This window comes from Galeopterus variegatus, unplaced genomic scaffold (assembly GCF_000696425.1).
Source record: "Galeopterus variegatus unplaced genomic scaffold, G_variegatus-3.0.2 Scaffold5167, whole genome shotgun sequence".
NCBI classification, from domain to species: Eukaryota; Metazoa; Chordata; class Mammalia; order Dermoptera; family Cynocephalidae; genus Galeopterus; species Galeopterus variegatus.
In genome coordinates this window covers 108,483-131,493 of record NW_007731278.1, presented here as the reverse complement: position 1 = coordinate 131,493, position 23,011 = coordinate 108,483, and the positions used below count along the sequence as shown (strand labels likewise).

The 23,011-nt window shown below is 53.7% G+C and overlaps 1 protein-coding gene across 2 annotated transcripts in view; it reads left to right on the top strand.

Annotated features, from left to right (window-relative positions):
* Positions 1 to 2,321: 2,321 nt before the first annotated feature.
* MDGA1 (MAM domain containing glycosylphosphatidylinositol anchor 1) overlaps positions 2,322 to 23,011 on the top strand; it is a 56,482-nt gene continuing 35,792 nt past the window's right edge. The window contains exon 1 of one of the 2 annotated variants that reach the window (XM_008589038.1): positions 2,322 to 2,757. In XM_008589038.1, the coding sequence (XP_008587260.1) occupies positions 2,691 to 2,757 (67 nt within the window). In that variant the 5' untranslated portion in view covers positions 2,322 to 2,690. The remainder of the gene's footprint in view (positions 2,758 to 23,011) is intronic. The other variant, XM_008589036.1, reaches the window with a different exon arrangement.

Here is a 23,011-nt window from a genome sequence, read left to right as displayed (position 1 = left end):
CACGGAGGAGTGCCCATGCAGCTCAGAACAGGCAAAGCCAGGGAAAGCCAGGGAAAGCCGGAATCACTGTGAGGAGGAGGTGGGATCTCTAAAAACCTTTCAATAATGGGAAGATGACAATACAAGAAGCTACTCATCATCACACCCTCAATTGGTGCCACTTCCTTTGGTGGGGGAGGTGGGTGGGAAGAGGCATGCCAGTTCTGATCTCTGTGGGGTAACAGTTGGAGGATGGGGAGGAGATTGAAGGTATCCTACGTCTATGGCATTTGGCCTATAATAGGCATCACTCATTAACTCATTTGACAAATCTTCAGCTGGCATCTGCTGGCTGCACAGCACTAAGTTGTGTCTGGACCCCCTTATTCAGCCTTGGACTCACAGGAAAGGAAGGAGAGAGAAAAGGGGGAGAGGATGGGGATTATAATTTAAATGGGAGGTGAGTTGGAGAGTAAGTCTTCAGACGTTCTCAGACTTCCCGAGATGGACAGAAAGGGAGCTGAGGAGGTATCGGCTAATGGCGCGCCACCAGGCATTTCCCGACACCTCCCACGCCTGCCCCTGCAGTCGCGAGCATGTGCACCTAGGGGAATAAGCCCTGGAGCGTCGGGGGAAGAGGGATCTAGTAGGAAATGGGCCTGAGGAAGGGGTGGTTTGTTATTACTATTTTAAATTTTGTCTTAATTTACACGTAAAAAATTAACTCTATTTTGTTGTGCAGGTCTTTTGAAAAATACAAAGAGTGGTGGAACCACCATCACAGCCAAGATACTGAACAGTTCAGGGGGGTGAGGGGAGGAGGATTTGTAATCTCCCGGTTTATTAGCGGCTGCGGCTGTCCGCGCTCCCACCGGCCGCCCTAATACAATCCCTGCGCACACCCCGAGATAAATAACGGCGACAGGTGGAGCAGGTGAGATTAGCAGGACCCGGGTGGGGGTGGGGGGCGCGATCGCAGGCGCGGGGGAGGCAGCGCGCCTCGCTTCCAGCCTACGCCCCTCCCCGCGGGCACGTGGGAGGAGCGCTCTCCCCACCCCGGCCCAGGAGGGCCCCGTTTAGGTCGCGGAGACTGGGAGTGCCGGACTCTCGCGGCTGGAGCGGGGCCGGGGCCTGGTTGCCGGGAGGGCGTGCGCCCCTGGGGCGCTTGGGGGCGCCTGAGGTCCTGGGGGAGGGCAGCATGAGGAGGGAGCGAGCTGGGGAGAATATGCAATGGCCGAGGGGAGCTCCGGCGAATGGATCCCGCGGGCGAACCTTTTGGCAACCTGTGGGCAGCGACGAGGGCAGGAGCTCTAAGCGCGCTCTCTCCGTCCCCGGCTCCTACAGCTGCTCTGGCGACGTCCCTGCGCCCGACCCGGGGAGAGGCCGAGGCCGCCAGGAAAGGGGCGGGGACTCGGCCGGGGGCCAGGGCGACTCCCGAGCCTGGCTGACAGCCCTGCAAACCGACAGCAGGCGGCCAGGCTGGCGCGCCTGCAGGACCCTAGGAACCACGGGCGCCCCGGCCTCTCCCTCGGATCCCTACTTGTCCCACCTCCCCAAAGTACAAAACATTTATGAAGTGTGCAGTGCCCTGCAGGCTTGGGTTCCCGGAGCGAGCGGTCGTGCTTGCCCCGCGAGCGTGCTGCGATCGGTGCACCCGGCTCGGGCAGCCAGTGTGAGTGTGCAAGGGAGGACGAAGAGCGAGTGTGCGAGCGCGCGGCTGCACAGCCTTGGCCGAAACACACGTTCCTCTGCCACTGTCCTCGGGATAGATGGATCCATTCTGCTTTCTGACATTTTCCTGCCGGGGGGTTGGGGTGGGGAACGGGGAGAGAGAGAGATGGGGGAGGGTGAGAGAGAAAGAAAAGAAAGCAAGCAGTCTGCTTCCCCCAGCCCTGTTTTGTTTTCTCTAATTGGTCCTGGGGGAGGCGAGGAAATTGGACAGAGGCTGGGCCGGGAGAGCTGGGCAGCCCCGGCCTCGGCGAGAGCGCGAATATTTTTTAAACGACTCAAACTTTCCTCCTTTCCCCGCTTTCTGGAGCCCCTCTTCCCTGGAAGTGCTCTCCAGGGGCGCCGGGGCGCGATTCCTCCCCTGGGCTCCTCTGCAGCTCGGCTAACTTCGCGGACCCGGGAATCCGCGGCGCTTGCCGCTCGGCGGAACCCAGCGCACGCTGCTTCCCAGCTCGAGAGCACCGGGCCGGGTTCGTTCGCCGCCGGGAGGGCGCCGCAGGACTAGAGACAGAGGATTGACCCGAGCGGAGACCCGGCCTCCCAGCTCCCGCTCCGTGGAGGGGCGTTCCCTGGGCGAGGAAACGACAAGTTTGTCAGTCTTCGGTGGCCTGTTGGATCCAAGCGCCAACACCGCCGCAGAGAGGTTCCCGGCACCCGGCACCCAGTGCAGACAGCCCTGGGGACCCGGGGCGGCTCGGCAGCCGGGCTCCTTAGGCCGGGGCGCTGGCTGCTGCGCCAGGCGCTCCTAGGCACCCGGGACCGGGCCAGCGCCCCCTGCGTCCCCACGCGGGCAGCGGCCCCGCCGGAGGAGAAAGCCGGGTCGCCGCCGCCGCCGCCTCAGTCTCCTGGTCTCCGTCGCCGCCCACTCTGTCTCCTCTTAGGGAAAGGGGGGACACAGTGGGCGTCGCGGGGCCCTGGCGGATGCGCCCCTCGCTGCTTCTCGGGCTGCGCCGCCTCGCGGGGATGAAGCACCGGCCGTGAAGATGGAGGTGACCTGCCTTCTACTTCTGGCGCTGATCCCCTTCCACTGCCGGGGACAAGGAGTCTACGGTAAGAGCCCGCGTCCTGCTCCACGCCGGCTTAGCCCCGCGCGGAAACTTTGCACGAGGCGCCAAGTGCGCTCCGCAGGGGTTTGGTGGAGACCTCGACTCGAACTCTGGAGTGGATGCGGGCGTCCCCGCCCTCCCCAGGGTGCGAGGAGACCGAGCTAGCCGCTTCGGAGCACAGGGACGGGTCGTAGGGTCTGGCGTGAAGCTGGGGATTCAGGGAGAGGTACCCACTTTCCCAAACCCTACTAGGGGTGGGAGTGTCTCGGAACCCTTGAGAGTACCCAGTCAGCTCTGGAGACCCGGACAGACCTCAAGCCAAGGGCTGGGGCAGCGACATGCAACGAAACCTCGTCCTCCCCTGGCTTGGCCTCCGGAGTGGAAGCCGAGCGATGCACGACCCGGAGTTGCGCCCAGCTTGCAGGCGAACCAGCTGCCAGCACCGCGGCCAGGAGGCGGGCTCGCCTTCCCCGCTGTGGCTGCGGCTTCGCTTCTTCTCGCTTCTTGACAGCTTGAGCGGATGCCGGCATCCTCCGGCTGGAGCGCCTACGACCCCGGCATCCCCTTTCGGACCTTTCCTGAGACAGTTCTTTCTGTCCCTGGTTCCCAGCTACAAAACCCCAGCCCCACCTTCCTTCTCCCTGTGCGCACACACAGACGCATTCAGCAACCGTCCCCAGGAAACGCAAACACAGCACTCACCCATCCGGCTACGTGTCCAAACTCTGCCTCCTACCCGGCAGCTTTCTTCCCACGTCTCACTCCTCGCCCTAGGCGCCAAGGGCGACTTTGGTTCCCCCTGCTCCTTTCCATCCCATGGGATTTCCCAGGGAAAGCCCCGAGAGCAGGCATCATCCGTTCGGGATCACTTGGGCTCATCCCTCCCATAATGCTGTGACCCCACAGCACAGAAAGTCAGTCTCTGGGGCCAGTGGCCCTTACTTTGCCTTCTGCTGGCTGCAGGGTGGTCTTTGTGTTGGTCACGTTTTAATAATGTGTAGCTGGGGTGGGCAGGATTCTCTTTCCCTCTTTCTCTGGGGCCAAGGGCCTCATTATTCCCCTTTAGATAAGGGGAGAATTTGACCTGTCCTGTGCAGGGTAGCAGAGGCATTGTCCCTAGCTGCCAGCCTCAGGTGCTGATGCTAAATACTTCCTTCTGGAGGGTGCCTGGTCTGTCTGCCTGTGCCTGGCAAAGAGGAAGGGTTGTTCTGAGGGGTGTCTGGAAGGTGACATGCTCCTGGCCCTACACAGCTAGCTGGCTTGGGTTTAATTCCCTGGTGAGGTTAGCCCAGGCATCTGGCCAAACTCTGCTTCTTAATTAGTTTGTGTGTCTCTTATTGCCTGGCCCTCACATAGGCCAGGAAAGACAGGAAAGGAGGAGGAACGCAGCAGGAACTGGGAGAGACAGGGTTGTGGGGAGGAGGCCACTGAGCAGGTCCTGGAGGCCTCGACCTCCCCAGGACAGAGGACGACACCAGTGGTTCAGGGCTTCTCTTTCCTCTTTCTCCCCAACATTTTCCTACAGCTCCACTGCCTCCTTCAAGGTGCCCTAAGAGGGATGCTGCTGAGGCCTTCGCCTCCTCACCACACCCCGGGGGCTGGGGAGAGTGAGGGAGACCCTCTGCGTGCGCTGCTGTCCTCCATCCTCCTCCTCCCTCTTGCCTCCTTCAAGGTGCCCTAAGAGGGATGCTGCTGAGGCCTTCGCCTCCTCACCACACCCCAGGGGCTGGGGAGAGTGAGGGAGACCCTCTGCGTGCGCTGCTGTCCTCCATCCTCCTCCTCCCTCCGGGCATACTTCGGCAGATCTGGCAAGCTCATCTCCTGGCCATTACTCTCCAACATCCCCTCTGGCTTCTCCAACCTTCTCCAGGGCTGCCTGGAGCTTATCTTGAGGAGGCTTCTCTGGGCCTAGCCTAGAAACCCCAGCAGTGCGGGTGGGGGTTGGGGGTCAGGGGCAGTGGTCTCTGTGGACCCTCATTTCCGAGCACTTCGGGTCAGGATTCAGGCATAGGCTTACCTGTCCCTTTCTTTCTGTGTATTTTCGCCCCTCCCTCATGTGCCCAGATCCTAGCTGCTCACACTCAGAGCAAATCAAAGATGGCTGGATGCACAGGGGCCGACCCCTGGCTCTTGGGCGACGTTGTTTTCACCTTCCCTTTGAGAGCTTGGCTTCAGGGAAGGTTGGAGCCTCTGGGGAATTTCAGGGTGGAGAAGCCTTTATTGAGGTGGATGGAGAGAGGAGATTTAATCCGAGGAGGAGGATGGCAAGAGGCTGCAAAGTTCTTGGGGTGTTAGAAGCTTTGGCGGGATACAGCAGAAGGCAGCACCTTTGTAGGACTGGGACTGGCTTAAGGAGTAGGATGGGGAGCTGGGATTGGTTCTTCTGCTGCCTTCCCACCCCCCCATTTCTCTACTCCCCGAAGCAGATACAGCAGCTTGAGAACGAGTGGGAGCAGTATGGAGGGTCCATCATTGTATCCAGCACCCAGCACGGTGACTGGCACAGAGCAGGAGTTCAGTGAATATTTGTTGAATGAATGAACAACCATGGTTGGGGGGAGGTTGAAATAATTCTTGCAGTTTTTTCTCCCCAAGGAGTCTTTCTTGACTTGGTTTTGAGCAGCGCAGTGAGGCACTCTTTGAGGGTCTCTGCTTAGGGAGAGTCACGGAGTCCTAGGCTGACAGCCTTGGAAGAGAGAAGAGGCTGGAAGCCCAGTGCTGCCCTAGCAGTGGGGAGGGAGGCAGTAGGTTTTACTCAAGGCACAGGAGAAGAATCAGTGCCCTAAGGAGGGAGCCCCAGCCCCCGCTTCTCTGCCCCCAGGCCTGTGTGGCTGAGGCAGGAGCAGGTTGATATGGAGGCTGAGCGGAGGAGGAGAGGGAGGAAGATCAGGGTGTGAAGGGCAAACCTGTCAGCATTTGGCCGGGCTGTGGGTGTCTGCTGGTGCTGGGAGGAGGCAGATGCCCAGAGCCCTGTGCCCTGCTTCCTGCTGATGTCCACCTGCCTGCTCTAAGGTCTGTTGTCTGCAATAGGCTGGGGAGGCACTCCCAGGCTGGCCAGGTGGCTTCACTCTTCTTTGGTGTGCAGATGCTACAGCAGCCGAGTGTTGGACCAGATGGTCCATTTGGAGCCAGTCCCCACTCCTTCCTCGCCTCCCAATCTCCTGGACCAGTTTGTTGTCCTCTGGGGTGGATCCTATAATCTGCTTTCTGACAGACCAGGGGACTAGGCTGACCCCAGAGGCCTAGTTCTGGGGCAAAGGCAGTAGCCAAGTGACAGAAGAGCAACATCCCGTGTGTGGACAGCGTCGCAGAACACCCCCTCTTCTGTCCTGGCTCCCTCTCCTCCTCTCATAGCAGCCAGACTTCCAGCCAGAACAGGTCGGTGGGATTCCCTTCCCTTATAAAAACACAACAAACCCCAGGATTATTTAATATGCAGGAGTGGGAATTGACATTATCCTTAAGACAGGTTGTTTGCAACTTACTGGTGGAAGTCAAAATATTTCACCAAAGGTGTCATCAGAAACTACTATCCTATGCTAATTTTTGTGGGAACATGAAGACAGATGTTGAATAATTTGACAAGAGCAACATAGCTTACAGAATTATCACCAAGTCAGGTTTTCTTCCCTCCTCTGGGGAGTGCGGAGAAGGAATTTCAGGAAGTGAGTCTCTGTGCGCCGTCTTCTGAGTGCTGATCTGGGTGTGGGCACTTGGATTTCTCACTAGAGTTTCTATCCCATGCCTTCAATCTGGCTCCCATATGTGGCTCTTCCTCTGGGGAAGGCATCACATATGAAAACTCCGGTTCCCCAGGGCTAACAGAAGGCTCAGGGTTTTCTAATGTCCTCAAGAAGTTCCATGCCTCTGTCCCTTCTTCCTTTTCAGTTATAGAAATTGCGTGAGAGAGAGAGAGAGAGAGCTTTGTGTCTGCAAATCCAGGCTGTTTTGTTTGCTTCCCCAACATTGTCTGCCCCCTCCACCAAGTTGATGTTGGCCCCTGAGCCAGCCTGAGGGCTCCCCAGGCTGACGAGCGCCCCTAGGTGCAAGATCCTTATGATATCCCTTTCTGCACTGCAGGCTGGGAATCTGTGCTTCATGGATGGGTGGGGGCTCTAGGTGACTGGAGGAGGTTGGTTAGAGGGGATTTTATTAGCCAGGAAAGTACCCTTGAGGGGGCAGGCTGGGGATATCCAATAGCCCACCTCTAATTGGCCAGACCTGGCTGTGAGCTGCTGGGGCTGGTGTGGCAAAGCCTCATTTATAGCCTGGTATTAGCTCTGCTTTGCTGGAACATGGAGGGGCGTGCAGGGGGCTCCGTAGGGAGAACGGAGGGAGCTAATCACAGCCGCCAAGGCTTGGCAAATGAATGATGCAGGAAATCAATACCTGGGGGCGAGAGTGGAAATTCAGGCAGTGGTAGCAGCCCTGGTTTCTCCTGGCTGCCCAGGAGGCACGAGTGGGCCTGGGAGGAGTGAGACAGAGGCAGGACTGTGGAGACCCCTCCCCGCCCTGCTTCCTCCCTACTTCTGACTTTTATCTCCTCGTGGCATGGCTGGGCTCCAGGAGTTGGGCCAGGAGATGCCCCACCCAGTGAAGGGGGACCTGGGAGATGAAATCTTGGGCATCTCAGTCCTGGAAGAGCCCTGCTCCACCCCACACCTGCCTCTGGATACCTGAGCCCAACTAAATCCCAGGGGCGGGGGGTGTGTTTGTGATTGCCTGGGGGCCCTGCCCTGTGTGGCTGGCGCTGCCACTCCAGATGTGGCCAGCAGGGGGCGGGCTTGGCCACTACATTGCTTCTGGCCTTTCCTGGGCTCCCGTGGGCCTCACCCTATTGGAGGGCTGAGAGTTACTCTAATTCTTCAGCCTGGGGCTGATGGGGACTCTTTAGGGCCTTTTGGAGCTCCAGGACCCCCTCCAGCTCCCAAGTACCCATCCCAGTGTCCCAGGGCACCTGCCTGTGGCCAAAGCTACACTTCCTGCACTCTAGCATGCCCCCTGTCTTTCCCAGGCCAGAGGAGAGCTCCCCTGAGGCAGTGTGCGTGCGCATGAGCCCTCGCAGAGCTGCCTCTGTACAGACCTGCACAGCCCCTCTTCTGAATTTTCTTCCCCATTCAGAAGACCCTGCCTTGCAGGCATGCATCTGCTGATTGAGGGTGCTAGGTACTAAGGTGCCCCTATGGCATTTAAATGCTGATATGGGAGGGAAGAGCAGTGCTTAGCTCAAAAGAATGAATCTTTAAAAAAAAAAAAAAAAAAAAAAAGGAAATCTCCCTTCCCCCCAAGTCTAATACATGCTCAAAAGTATTAAAAAAAAATAAAGTAAAACTCACTTGATATCCCACTATGCACTTGGTGACGGTTCTTTCAGGCATCTTTTTGTGCAAAGAGGAATGAACCTTTTAGGGAGTATTGTTCATTATAAAAATAGTCTCTTATAGGTGTGTAAATGCCACATGCCTTACCAAGCATTTCCATGCCTCTACCGCCTTTGATTTCCACAACATTCTGTTAGGTCAGCACAGTGGGTCCTACTGTCCCCATTTAACAGATGAGGATACCGAGGTCCAAGAGTTTAAGTGACCTGCTCAAGGTGGCACAGTTGGTAAGAAGTGGCCCCGAGCCTCAATCCCAGTGGCTCTTCTGATTTTGGGGTAGGAAAAGTTGTGTGGTGTTCTTTTCTCTTATCTTTCATTAAATATTTACTGAGTCTCAACCTTGGTCAAGACCCAGTTCTGGGCATCGACAGGGCTGCCGAGAAGAATAAGATGAAGGAGAAGGGGATGGGAATCACATACGAGATGGTGGTTCCTGGAAGATCTTGATAAATGCCTTGTGGCAAGGGCAGGCAAAAGGCTGTGGGGATTTGAAGGTGGAAGGAATTACTTTCAAGGCCTTGTGGAAGAGGCGGCATTTGAACTGGCCCTGACAAACAGAAGTGAGAATTGAGAAGGGCGTCCCAGGTGGAGGGTGCATTGTGGCAAAGGTGTGGAGGCTAAAGAACCTGGGTGTGTCGGGGGAGCAGTGAGTTGTTCGGTTGGCCTGGAGTGTAAGTTGAAAGGGAATGGGGAAGTTAGGGTTGGAACAGTAAAGGAATAATAAAAATTGCTAACATTTACTACCCAGGCTGAGATCATAAATATGCATTATGTCCTCACCACAACCCCTTGAAAGAGTCATTCATCAGCCCATTTTACTGATGACTAAACTGAGATCTTAGAGAGATGAAGTCACTTGTCCAAATGGCAGCGCTGCTCTAGAACCCAGAACTGCTGACTGCAAAGAGGCCAGGGGGCCAGGAGGCCAGGAGGCTGGAATACTGGGTTTGAGAGAAGTTGTCAGGAGGATCTTGAACAGGAAAGTGGGTTATGTGAGCCATATTTCGGGCTGGGTAGCCATGTAGCTGTGTGTTGGAGGAGACTGCACAGGGAGACTGCTCAGGAGGCCTTGCAGATGTCCACAGGAGTCACAGGGAGCCTCATGGCTATCTGCAGGAAGCATGTTCCAGGCAGGAGAACAGCCAGTGTGAAGGCCCTGGAGTAGGAGCATGCACGGCCTGTTTGAGCCACCTCGAGGAGTCCAGTGTGGCTGGAACAGAGTGAGCGAGGGGGAGGAGGGTAGGAGGTGGGGTCAAAGAGTTTGTAGGTCCAGATTGTTTGGAGTCTTGATGGCTATGTAAGGACTTTATTCTGAGTTGGGGGTGGTGGACATGGAGGGTTTTGAGCAGAGAGGGGACATCAATTGACACCTTTTTAATAGGGTCACTGTGGCTGCCATATGGAAAATAGGTTGTAGAGGGNCAATTGACACCTTTTTAATAGGGTCACTGTGGCTGCCATATGGAAAATAGGTTGTAGAGGGGTTGAGGGTGAGGGAAGGGAGCCAGTTGGAGGCCATTGCACAGGCTGAGAAAGGAGATTGTACCACTGTTGGGCACTAAAAGTGTATCAGAAAGAGCTCAGGCAAGGGACAGGAGCTGAAAATTCAATTGACACCTTTTTAATAGGGTCACTGTGGCTGCCATATGGAAAATAGGTTGTAGAGGGATTGAGGGTGAGGGAAGGGAGCCAGTTGGAGGCCATTGCACAGGCTGAGAAAGGAGATTGTACCATTGTTGGGCACTAAAAGTGTATCAGAAAGAGCTCAGGCAAGGGACAGGAGCTGAAAATGGCTGTGCAATTTCGAGTTGGGAGACTTGGCACACAGTGATGGCAGGTAGAACAAAAGCCACCAGAAGTCATGCAGGTTGGAGGCAGTGAAGTGAAGTAGTTAGGAGCCTGGATTTCTGGGTAAGAAACCTCAGTCTGAATCCCAGCTCCATCCTGCACCAGCTGTGAGAGCTGAGAAGTTATCTCTGCTTTCTAAGCTGTGGCTTCCCTGCTTGTCAGATGAAGATAATTGTACCCACCACACAGGTTTATGATAACCATGCAATGAGACAGTGCCTGGGAAGCCCTGAGCATGGTGCCCGGTGCTTAGCAAGGCCTCAATGACAATGAGTTTTAATGACAGTATGAGTGCAGTTTTGTACTTCATGGGATTCTGGTGCTGGGATGTCTGGGAGGGATGTTGATGGGTCAGCAGGACTTGAGCGCTGGTGATCAGGAAAGGTAGATTTGCATGTCTGAATTTATGTCTGCAGAATAATGTGGGTTGAAACCATGAGGTGGAATAAAATTTGCCAGGGACAAGAGAGCAGAGAGAGACAGAGAAGGAACTGGGCTGAGGTCAGAGCCCAGGGGAGCACCAATGTTTAGGGGGTGGGAGGAGAAAGAGGAGACAGAGTAGATGGCATCAGGGAGGTAGCAGGAGACCCAAGGGGGACAGGGACATGAAAGTCAGGGATGGAGGGCCTGAGTCCATGGGAGGAAGGGCTATCTGAGGTAGAGGAGGAGATGGAGTAAGAAAGGGCCACCTGGGGACTGGGGAGCTCTGGGCAACTGCAGCACAAAGGGGCTCCTAAAACTTTCCAGTGCACAGAAATGTGTGAGGGGTCTAGTGAGAATGCAGGTTCCCAGTCAGCGGGTCTGGGCTTCAGTTCTGCATTTCTCGCACATGGCTGTGTGATGCTGATGCTGCTGGCCCATGAATTGCACTTTGCATAACAAAGGCATAAAGGAAGAGGATTGGACTCAAATGGGTGTGACTTGGGTTGGAGAGCCACGGGGCAGCTTTCTTCCTCTGAGGGTCCTTGCCCAATAGCCTCACCTCTCTGAGCCTCAATTTCCCTGTCTGGAGGGCTGGTTCAGGCATACCTACCTCTTGAGATTACAGAGAAGTAATCGTGGGATTACAAAGTGCTGTCACTCTTGGGATTACAAGAATGACAGCACTTCGTAAACTCTAAGGTAAGCCATGGAGATGCTGTTTCATGAGAGCAGAGGCGGTGGCAGGCAGATGGCAGGGAGCCCCGGCTGTGGGTGGCATGTGGAAGCAGTAGGTACAGGCTGCGCTTTTGAGAAATGTGGCATGCCAGGCAGGTCTGGAATGGCAGTTCCCTCTACCCAAGCCCAGCTTCTTGACCTTGGTGGGGGCCAGTGCTTTGGGCAGGCTCAAGGGTGCTGCTTGGCTGGCTTTGAAGATTTCACCCCAGGCTCCTCTTGGTTTCTTTTCAGTTCCAGAAACTCAGCTGAGATATTTTGATTATGTGGAGGATTGGAAGCTGTGAAGAGAAGTGGTTCTCAGCCATGGTGCTTGTCAGAACCACCTGGAGAGCTTTTTCAACAACAGATGCCTGGCTCCACCCCGGACCTCCTGAATCAGAAACTCTGCAGGTGGCATCAAGGCAGCTGTGGTCATAAGAGCTCTCCAGTTGATACTTGAGCACAGCTGGTATAGACAGTGCATCTGAATGAGTCAGGCCAAAACAGATGGCTTCTTCCCTTAGGCTTTCTGAGGGCATTTCTAGGTTTCCGGGTCACTGCCCAAGCTTAGTTTCAACCAAGCTCATTTGGACCCTGGGGTCTTTAAAAAAAAAAAAAAATCCCACTTAAACTATGAGCAGGGAGACTTTCTATTTAATGGTGTCAACTGGAAGATCCAGGCAAGGAGCTCAGGAGACTGGCCCTCTTCCCTGCTTCTAACCAAGGGATTTCCAGTGCTGACCTAGAGAGATTGAAAGAGACTGCCTCACAATTGTGGTTTTCATTGATTTCTAATAGGTAGATTCTGTTACCTTTTTGAAATGTGGCTCATTTGTTTATTCTCTTCCCTGTTTGGTTAAGAATAAAATGAAAATTTCAGCTCTGGAGTGCATAGTAGCAATTCAATGTAAATCAAACAAATATTGAATGAGTACCTCTTAAGTGTCTGGAAAGGTGGAGGGTGCTGGCTACGGAGGTGCATGGCTCCTGCGCCTAAGGAGCTCATAGTTGAGCAGAATGCACAGTCTTTTCTAACACCCTCATTTCCCAGATGGAGAAGCTGAGGCTCAGGTGACTTGCCCAAGGCCCTACAGTTAGCAGGTGGTAGAGTCAGGATTTGCCCAGTGCCAAGTCTAGTGCCTGCCTACAGCCCCACGTGTGAGGTTCCTGAAGGCACTACCTGGCTGGTGTTCATTTCCCAGCCTGTGCTGTGGTGGATGGGTTGGCCCATGGGAGCAGCATGTGGACCTCCAGTCCTGTAACAGGAGTCACATTTTGTTTCTGGAAACAAAGACCTGACTACAGAGGCTTAAATGAAAGGTGACTTTCTTCCATCTAAAGATAGGCTATCCAAGCTCCTCCATCCTGTTGCTCTGCTCTCCTTACAGCAGTAGCTCTCAAACATGGCTGCACATTAGAATAACCTGGGGAGCTTTTAGAAATCCTGATGCCCAGGTTATACCTCGTGCCGGTTAAATCAATGTCTTGGGATGGGAACCGGGTATCAGCATTTTTTCTTGTTAGTGATGCCCAGGTCATTCCAATGTGCAGCAACGTTTGGGAACCCCTGCCTTAGAGCATTTTGTGTAAAGGTCACCCGATGGCTGCTGGGGCTCAGCCATCATGACACATCCAGGCAGGAGGAATGGAGGAACATTTAAAAGGGGAGGCCTAGCACCTGAGTCATCTTTAAAGAGCTTTCCCAGAAGCCCCCTCCAATGACTTCTGCTTATTTCTCATTGGTCATTCTTAGCCTCAAGCGAGGCTGAGAAATAAGTCTTTTAGGTGGGCACATAGCCACGTAAGAAAATATCAGGGTTCTGTTAGAAAGAAAGGGAGAATGGATACTGGGTAGGTAATGGGCAGTCTTTGTCACAGATCCCCACCTCAGGGTAAGCTGGTGTTTCCTGAATGAGAGGGGATTTAAATGGATGTGAAAACCGCTTTCCTCCCCACCGCGTCCCACACTGCCAGCCTGGCTCAGGTGGGGATGGCAGGCTCTGCCTGCTCTGCGGATGCCCAGAGGGATGTTAAAGAAGACCGAGATCCATCGTGGGGAACTGACTTGCTTGGGGTCAGCCAGACACTCACGGAGTCCTGCCCAGCTTCCCGTCAGCCCGTGCTCTTGCCCTCGCCTCCCTGCCCCACAGTCTGTTCGCACTTCCATGGGATTACTGACTTCCACTGAGTGCTACCTCTCCCCACTAGCAAGTGTCTCCTTTCCATCCCAGCAGCAGGAGAGCTCTGTGGACCAGAAGAAGCAGCTTTCTGATTTTTGGGAACAGAAACTGAGGGGCTGTGACAGAAGCCATGGGCCAGAGAGTACTGTGGAGGTGATCTAACCCATCGTTCTGCCTCTCAGCAGGTTCACACCCACATGAGACCAGGCAACTCCATTGCTGCTTGCTCAGTGTCTCTAGTCCTTCCTTTTGGGAAGTTCTTCTCATTGTCTGACATTATTTCAACTTGCTGTAACATAACCTCTCAGAAAGATTCAAAAGGTAGGATTGGCCCGTGGCTCACTTGGGAGAGTGTGGTACTGATAACACCAAGGCCACGGGTTCAGATCCCTATATCAAGATGGCTGGTTGGCTCACTTGGGAGAGCGTGGTGCTGACAACACCAAGTCAAGGGTTAAGATCCCCTTACTGGTCGTATTTAAAAAAAAAAAAAATAGAGTCAGAAGCTGAGGCCTCTGAGCTGAACCTGAGTATCTCCTTGGCCCTGAGACTCTCCCCATGTGATTCTTTAAAAACTCTAGGTGAAGGTACTTTCCCCCATCTCTGAGAGGGATATTGGGAGGGTAGAGGTGGGGAGTAGCCTCATCTACTTGGGTTTGGTTCTGGTGTTTCAGCAAAATGCAGGGGACCTTGGGGAGGTCAGTTTACCTTCTGGCAAAATACATAAGCCCACTAGGGAAGCTGAAGTTCTGTGCTGTGGCAAGGCCTGGCTTCACCCTCCCTTCTGGAATAAGACCACAGGGTAGACACAGAGAAGGCCATGAGAAGGGGCATCTGGGTGTGGCGAAGAATGAGCTCAGCTGCCCGCCAGTGGCTTTAAGTGACCCAGAGACAGACCTTTGAGCTTCAGTGCAGGAAGAGACTGAGACCAGAGGAGGCAAGTGGCATGTCAAAGTCACACAGCAATTAGGTGCCAAGGCTGAAGTTAAAGACCATGTAAGGGACCCTAAAGCTGGATCTTTCTCATTCTCTTATATTGCCTCCCAGGCTCAGAGGAAGCCAGGGCATGTCTGCATGATATTTATAAGCTCATTTTATGCCCGTATCTCTATAATCCTTCTCCCACCCCTGTGAACCTCATTTGTTATTCCCAGACTTCATTGTATCTGGACTACAGGATCTGGGGCTCAACCCAGATTCAGGACTCTGGTTAGACATTATAAGCCCTTAATGGAAATGTCGGGAAGGCCCCCCTTGTGGATGGGAAGGTGAACCTGCTTGATAGTGTGAACTGGAGGTTGTTGCCCTCAGGACTCTGGTTAGACATTATAAGCCCTTAATGGAAATGTCGGGAAGGCCCCCCTTGTGGGTGGGAAGGTGAACCTGCTTGATAGTGTGAACTGGAGGTTGTTGCCAGTCTCCATCAGGTCCAACATCTTGTCACACTGCCTACAAGTTCCACTTTAGTGTTATTAACAAGTTGGCCAACAGGAGCACTGCCACTGTTTCCAGAAGATTGCTCTGGGAATACCCAACAGCCCTAAGCCTTCTCCCCATGGCCCAGGTTGGTTGATCAAATGAGTTGGACCTTGAATCATGGGATTCGGGCAAGGAGGTTTCCAGGGCAGTGATGAGTGGAGGTAGAAGAGCATGAGGGGATTTTGTATATGTGTGTTGTGGGGCTCAGGCAGTATGTGGGCTCTGACTTGTGGCCATGTGAGAAATTTAATAGTGGGCACCATGGACAATCAGAATTCACTTGGACTCACAGTCTTTGTTTGGGTTTCCCCAGAAGCAGACCCTGGGATAAGAAGTCAAGTGCAGATAGTTTATCTGGGAGGTAAGTCCAGGAAGCTCTGGAAGGGGAAAGCACAAGTGAGACAGGAAAGCAAAGGAAACCAATAAAAAGTGCCTTATCAAGCCAGTTACCACTGCGTCCCATTGGGGAACTCTGGGACACTGTGTGAAACACTTCAGAGTTATCTCAGCATGGGGTGAGAGAGCTGGGGTATGTATACCCCCACTCCCATCTGTCATTGGTGGAGGGCTGCTCCTGGGGGTGTTAATTTCTCAGGATTCCTGACCCACTGTACACACAGGCAGCATGAGCTCTGGTGGCCAGAGATGGCCCTCAGGCAGAGAGATGCCCGTGGGCACTGGCATTTGGGAGTTAGGCTGGCGGTGCACTGGAGGGTTGGGGAGGGGTGTGGGTAGGGCGCCGGTAGCCTTGCTACATTTCACCCCAGTACGTCTTGCTTTGTCAGAGCCAGCCTGTTTTGCTGAGCTCTTTGTTCTTAGGTCTTGTCTTCTGGGCTTCATGTATGAGCCCTGATTTCAAACTGAAAACTCTCCCCTGTGGCCACCAGACCTGAGAGCTGCTCATTTATTTCCTTGGATTCTATGACCAGAACCCCAGTGTCTTGATTTCCCCAAGACCTCCCTGATAGAATTAATGCTCTCCCTGAAGGATTAAGGATGCCTCATACTTGCAGAGGACAGGGATGGAGGACTGTTCTAGGACAAATCTGGAATCTATAAGGTCCTTTGAGCATTGCCATGAGAGTCATGATCATTTGCTCCCCACCCTGCTAAATTCAAAACTGAGCCATGTGGAGACAGTCTCTGAGGCTAGAAGACTGCTCCTTCTTTGTGCAGGAAGGGTTCTGTGTGAAAGGGTTGTTGGGGGTCAGAGGGTAGGTAATAAGGTCAACTGTACTCTGTCCACTTCCCTCCCTAGGACCAAGCCTTCCCCTGTGGGCCATGATTGAGCTAGCCTGCACCCCTGAATACCCCTGGGCCTTAAGGGTCCAGCTCAGAGCAGCACCTCCATCCTGTTGTGTATTTCTCTCTGTCTCTTCACGTCCAACTGGGACCTGAGATTAATTAATTAATTCAGTATTTATCAAGCACCTCCTATGTGCCAGACTCTGTTCTAGGTCCTGAGGATACAGCGGAGAGCAAGACAAAGAGATGATCTAGAATCACAGACTCTGGAGTGACAGAGCTGGGAGGGATCTAATCTTAGGGCAAATCTGATCATTTGTCAGAAGAGACACCTGAGGCCCACAGAAGTCAAGGATAAGAGAAGTCTTCAGGCCACACAGCAAGTAGGAGGCCCAGCTTGGAATCATGGAAGGTCAGTGGTTAATGGGTCCTACTTGCTCAGTGTTCAGAGGCAGAAATCCGTGGCCAAAGGTGAAGGGTCTCATCAAGCTGGTGGCACTGCTCTGCCTGCCAGTGAACATACCCTCCTCTCCCATGTCTATCTCCCAAGTCAGATCTAGGCTCTCATTTACTGAGGGGTGTGTGTGATGTGAGCAAGGGTGGCAGGCAGGAGACACGAGTGACTTTCTCCTAGTCAAGCCATCCCAGCCCCTTCTGGGGTATTCAGAGACTGCAGTGAGCTCTCCCCAGCCCTCCTGCTTTCCCCTAGCTCTGCCATACAGCCATGGCCTCTGGCATTGCCCACTGGCACAGTGGCCTTGGGCAATGCCATGAGGAGCTCGCTGCTGAGGGACGCCCTGATGTGCCCAAAGTAACACCCCTGGCTGGCTCTCTCTCTCTCTCCCGTGATGCAGAGCTGAGAGAGCAGGGACTGCGAGGTTGGCCAGGGCAAGGATGGGTTGCAGCCCCCCACTGTCTCCTCCCCTCATGCTGTTGGAGGTGTGTGTGTGTGTAAGGAGACCACTGGCATGAGATAAACTGCTCTCACTGGGTACCCTGACAGGAGCCGAAATGCATTCTCCATGTTCTCTCTATCCTGTCCAAGGGTACTTTATTCGTATTTTTTGTGCACATGTCAGTAAACATGCGCAGACATGCGTGTGCTGTAGGTGTGCATATGCAAGATGATGTTGCACATGAGGACATATATGTATGTGCAGAGGCCTATGTACATATTTGGGAGGTACTGCAGATCTTTTGGGGGGCTTCTCTGGGTCCACTTTTATCCCACTGCTCCTCTAGGCAGCCCCTAATCCCCCTTGCCTCGGTTCCCAGGCAGGGGCATGGGCACGGGCATTCAGCACCCTGGGTCATCAGTCTGGTGCTCAGGTCCAGTCTGGGTATGGTCGCCCTCCACCCATTCCAGGAGACCTGAAGCGGGGCACAGAGGCAGGCCGAGGCTGGCTTGGAGCTCCTGGCTAATTTTCCTGGCCTCTATCGATCCAGCAGCTTCTCCTGAGTCTATTAGCAGTCGGTGAGTGAAAATATCCCCCATCGTGAGCCCTGACCTGAGACAGGGAGGAATCCATAGCAATTTGTTCAAACAGAGGAAAGCATTTCCCTCTGATTTGTATTCCAATTTATTCCAGGCAGGAAGGGGGTCAGGGTGGGAGGGCAAACCCTGGCACGGCCAGAGCTGGGCCCAGGCCCGTCCCCCTCGGCCCCCCATGCCAGCCGGGGTGGCAGCTGGTGCTCCCCATGGCTCCAGGCAGGGGGGCTAAGAAGAGAAGGGTGAGCTCCCAGCAGGGGGGATGGGAAGGGAGGCCCGCCAACCTTCCCAGCAGGCCCTGCTTGGCTGGAGAGCTCAGTTGTGGATTTGGTTTTCACAAAACACAAAGCCGCCCGCTCGGAGCCTCTCTCCCAGGCACTGGGGCCTGTGCCAGGCGTGCGCTCACTCACTGCGCCCGTGCCAGGAGGGGGGCTGGGCTGGGCACATGGAGACAGTGGTCCCAGCTGGGCTGAGTGGCAGGGGGGCCTATTCTTTTCCAGAAGCCCTCCCTGGCCAGAGAGGCAGGAACAGAGCTGCTGAGGCTAAGAGTGGAGCTGGCGCCTTTGACAAGCCCTGTTCCTGGTCTGAGCAAACTGGGGCTCACTGGTGTCCTAGCCTGGGAGTCTCTTGAGTGCCATCAATAATGACAGTTCTGACTGACATTTGTTAAGAACCTACTGTTTGCCCAGCACGAGGCTACTGCTGCCAAGTGTGCAGGCCTTGCAGGGTCCTGTCTTCCTCCTGGGCCTCGTTGTCCTCATCGGTGCTCCTCCCATCCTTCCACATACCTCTGTCATCTCCCTCACCCATCTCTGCTTTGTCCTTCTCACTTCCGCCTAAGAGTTGCTTCTCCTTTCCAACTGAGGGTGGCCCTGGTGACTGAAGGTCTCAGGAGTGATGCCTCTGCAGTCCTCTTTTTCCAGGGGGACTCCATGAACAGCCTAGCTTCCTGTCTTCTGGGTGGCTTCCTTTGGCCCCACCTTGCTCTCCCCTCCCACCAGGGCCCCTGCCTCGCAGAGGTGGCACCATGGCAACCAGAGAGGAGGATTTTGGGAAGGGTCAGCCAAGTGGTCCTGCCCAGCCCCTATTTCCCTGCCTCCACCTTCCCTTCTCTCCTGCGTCAGCCAGTGACCCCAGGGAGGAGAGTAACTGGAGAAGTTTTTCACACCAAGGTGTCAGCGACTAGCAGCTCTGAGGTCAGCTGTCACACATGACTTGCCAGGCTGCATGACACCACCAAGGTCTAATTTCAGAATCAAGTAACTAAATATGTCAAAGTCGATGAATAATCCTCTCTCACTCAGGTGGGAGTGAAGGGGAGCAGTGTGGCCTGAAAGATAGGAAAGGGGGCTTTTGAAATAGATCTGGGTTTGAGTTCTGCTTCAGCCACTCACTAGCTGTGTGATCTGGGGCAGGTTTTGTGCTATGCCTCAGTTTTCCCATGCACAGACAGGGGTAGTGATTCCACCTTCTTCAGAGGGCTGTGGTGAGGAGGAAATGAGGCACGTGTGGAAAGCCATTCTTAGCCCAGTGCCTGGTACATGGGGAGTCAATGACCATGCTGTCGGGAGGACACCCTGCTAAATGAATGGTTCCTGGCTCAGGAAGCTGCTGCTGTCACCTTCTGAGCCACAGAGGCTGCCACGAGGGAAGTGGCCTGGGAGGCTCTGAGTATAGGCATGTGATACGGTATTGGGAGAAAGTGACTTGACACTGGCCCAGGAGGGAGGGTGGAAGAATTCCTGTCCTCCTCCCCTTTTCCTTCTGAGGGAGCATATAGCAAGAACATTTCCTTTTAGCTGCTTCATAGGGTTGGGAGACAGGTGTGTTTTACATGCAGCCCTCTACTGCCACCCGCCTCACTGTCCATTCCAGATCTCACTTTCCCCCCAAGAGGAAGCACCCCTCCCCTTGTGTTCTCAGCCCCCAGGAGCCTCCTAATGGCAAGGACTTTTCTGTCCCTGCCTGTGATTGAACTCTTCTCCAGTTGGCCTCCCCCACCCCCAGGTGCCTCACTTTTCTCCCCCAACCTACTGGATTTCAAGTCATTTACAAGTTGTTCATACATTCAGCATTATAATCAGATCCTACGGTGCATGCCACTTATGTGGTTTCTAAGATTTTAGCCAAAAAAGGAGAGAAACCCTTTTGTGATGGAGAGAAAAACAAATAAGAGCATACTTAAGCAGGAGGGCAGGTATTGCATTTCCTGGTTTATAAATATACCTGATGCTAAAGAAAATATGTTCTCAAACTTGGTTTCCTAAATTGACTCCTGAAATGTGCTTTCCCTCCCAATGTGTGTTTGCCTTTTGAAAGGGACACAGAAAGAGAATGAACAAGTGACTATTTAATATTCCAGCGTTGATGAGTGATATGAAGAACACACAAAGCAGGGATGGGGACTGAGAATGACGGAGGTGGCATTGGTGTGCTGTCCTACGTCGGGTGTGGGGAAGGCCTCTCAGAGGAGAGCTGAAGGAAGCAATGGAGCAAGCTCTGGAGAGCTGGAGAGCGCAGTCCAGGCAGCGGGGCTGCAAGTGCAAAGGCCCTGAGGTGGGAGCAGGCTTAGCTTGAAGAATGATGAAGACAGCAGTGTGGCTGGAGTGGGGGGAGCAGGAGAACAGTGGCAGGGATGGGAGCGGACCACAGAGGCATGGCAGGCTATGGAAAAAAGCTCCGGCGTTGACTCCAGGTGAGATGGGAGCCACAGCAAGGGTTTGAGCAGAGGAGAGATGGGGTTTAACTTAGTTTTGTGAAAGGATCCCTGCGGCTACTCGTGGAGAACAGGTTGTACCAGGCCAGGGAGGAAGCAGAGTGGACCTAAGAGAAAGCTGCTGTAATAGTCCAGGCAGGAGATGGTGGTGGTGGCTAAGACTAGGGTGGACTGCAGGGGGCAGATTCAAGATCGGCTCTGAAGGCAAAGCCCACGGGGCCTGCTGGTGGATTGATTGGGTGCGGGAGAAGGAGAGAGAGAAGTCATGCATGACTCCCAGATTTCTGGCTGACACCTGGTTAGCAGGAGACAGTGTGTCTCCACCAATATGGGGGGAGGGTTTGAGGCCTTGGGAGCGTTGGGGGAGGAGGGCACTAAAGGTTACAGAAGTCAGTGGATAGAGAGGAGCGTATAGCTAATCATGTTCTTACATTTCTGCTCCCTGATTTTTAAACCTCAGAACTAATCCTCCTGCAGCCTCCTGGACCTTGTACCTCCATATGTAGAGGTGGCCTTAAGAAGTTTCTAGCGGTCTGGCTGCACCACCTCTGCTCCCACCCCACAGCTGGGTGTGGTGCTTTTCAGGAGCTGGAGCTCTAGCCAGGCACCCACAGTGGCCCAGGGTGGGAGGGTTGGAATGCTGCCAGGTGGCAATAGCCCCCCTCCCCCAAACGCTGCCCCCTCTTCTGTCCTGGTGGCTAAGGTCCCACTGCTCTCAAGCTGCAAGATTGATGTTGCTTTCAGGGTTGTTATTGTTATTATAATCCACTTAAACAACTTCACAGAAAAAAACCCCAATGACCATCAAAACTTAACCATTCATTCTAAATTCCCTGCTCATACCTGTCAATATATTTTTACGTAGCGGTAAACAGTGGTCCATTCTGCTTTCTCAGCTGACTTTATCTCCTACACACGCCTCCTGCTATTGACTGAGCCCTCAGACCTGTCACTTTAATGGCTGCAGGGCACCCCCTGCATTGATGCGCCAGAGTTTGGGTCACCATTTCTCTGCTGCTGGGCGTTTGGATAGGTGCCAATTTCTCTTTTCTTCCAAATAGCTCTGCCGTGAATATCCTTACATGAATTACTTTTTCTTTTAAAATTATTTCCTTGGGGCCTATTCCCCAAAGTGAGATTGCCTAATAGGTCACAGGATAGAAACAGTTTTATGGTTCTCATTTTACCACTGCCGGGCTGTGCTGCAGAAAGTCTGAGCTGGTGTTGCACACAGCCCAGCTACAATGGATTTTATCATTTTAATTTATTTTCACTGGTTTAATAGGTGTATTATGACCTGCTTTTTAACTTCCAATTTTCACTTTCTGAAGCCATTTTTGGGTCTTTCAGCACCTAATAATAATAAGTTCTGATCTATTCAGAACTCTACAGTTTACATGGCACTTTCTTATATGTCATCTCATTTAATAAGACTGTGAGTCTAATCTTATTGGCTTCCATTTTAAATTGGTTATATGGGGGTTTAGTCAACTTCACTGCTGGAATGGAGCCTCCAACCAGTTCTTGCAGGCTTGGTTGTGACTCTCACCCACCTATCACCATCCCATTCTTATCTGAGGGCTCAGGGTCCCCAGATCCCCATTTCAGCCCAAATTTAGTGTCTTAGCCCTGTTGTCTCTCCTTGGTCCCCACACCCAGGCCTATGCCAGAGCCCCAAGCTCAGCCCTGTGCTTCAGGGCTGGTCTCAGCTCCGTGGAGCTTGGAGGGAGCCTGTTCTATCCCCTCATCCCACTGGGCTTTTGGTTTAGGTTGGCCTTCGGGGGCTCCTTGCTTCAGCAAAGCCACTGCTCTCTCCCTTCCCTGGCCCAGGACTGGCCCAGGCTCTGCATTCTGGGTTGGAGAACTGGATATGCAGTGTGTCTCCCGTCCCACCTAGGAGGTGCCCTGCCCCTAGCGACTGTGCCTCAGGCTCTTAGGGACAGGGTCACTCAGGGGGCTCCACATTGGAATAGGAGGACCTTCTCTAGGCAGACACACCTGAGGTATAAGTTTGGTTTTGTTCCACTGCCTTCTAACTCTACTTCTAGAGTGTCTGCTAGGTGGCATGGGCTGTGCTCAGAGGTATCCCATTCTTACTGTGTTTAACACTTGCAGGAAGGAGTTCTTACACTTGTTTTATAGCCAGAGAACTGAGGCTCTGCACTAGAGGGCTAAATGATTTGCCTCACGTCACACAGCAATTACTGCAACAGCCTGGACGAGAGCCCCACACCCAGGACCATGTCTACTGTGGCCCTGCTCCTCCTGTGGGCTTGGTTCAATAGGTGGTGAAGGGGAGCCTGGTCAGATCTAGACTCTGGGCCATTGCCAGGGACCAGGGCCAAGTAAGCCATAGTGATGGAGTCCTCAGAACTGGTAGAACTTGGTAGAGCTGGGTGGCTGGGACCCAGGCAAGAAGATTTTACATGAGTAACCCTGTGTCCATGTGCCCCTCATGCCTGGGCCAGGCAAGCTCAGTTCCCGGGTTCCTAGGACCCACTCTCTGCCCTGATGTGTGGTAGCCTCTCTCTCCTGCCATCATCCTGCATATTCTCATGGGGAGATCTTTCCTTCCAGTGGTTACCAGTGTCGACCCACCCCGATCTTCTAATCTCTTGAGATTACAAAATCTTGGCATCCCTCCAAAGTCAACCTCCTCATTCAGTTTTACATTTTCCTCTTATAGCACTTTGGAACCGGTTCCCAAAAGGTCCTGGTTTATATTATCAAGAGGAAATGAAACTGAAATTTATTGAGTACCTACCAGGTACTAGTCATTGTGC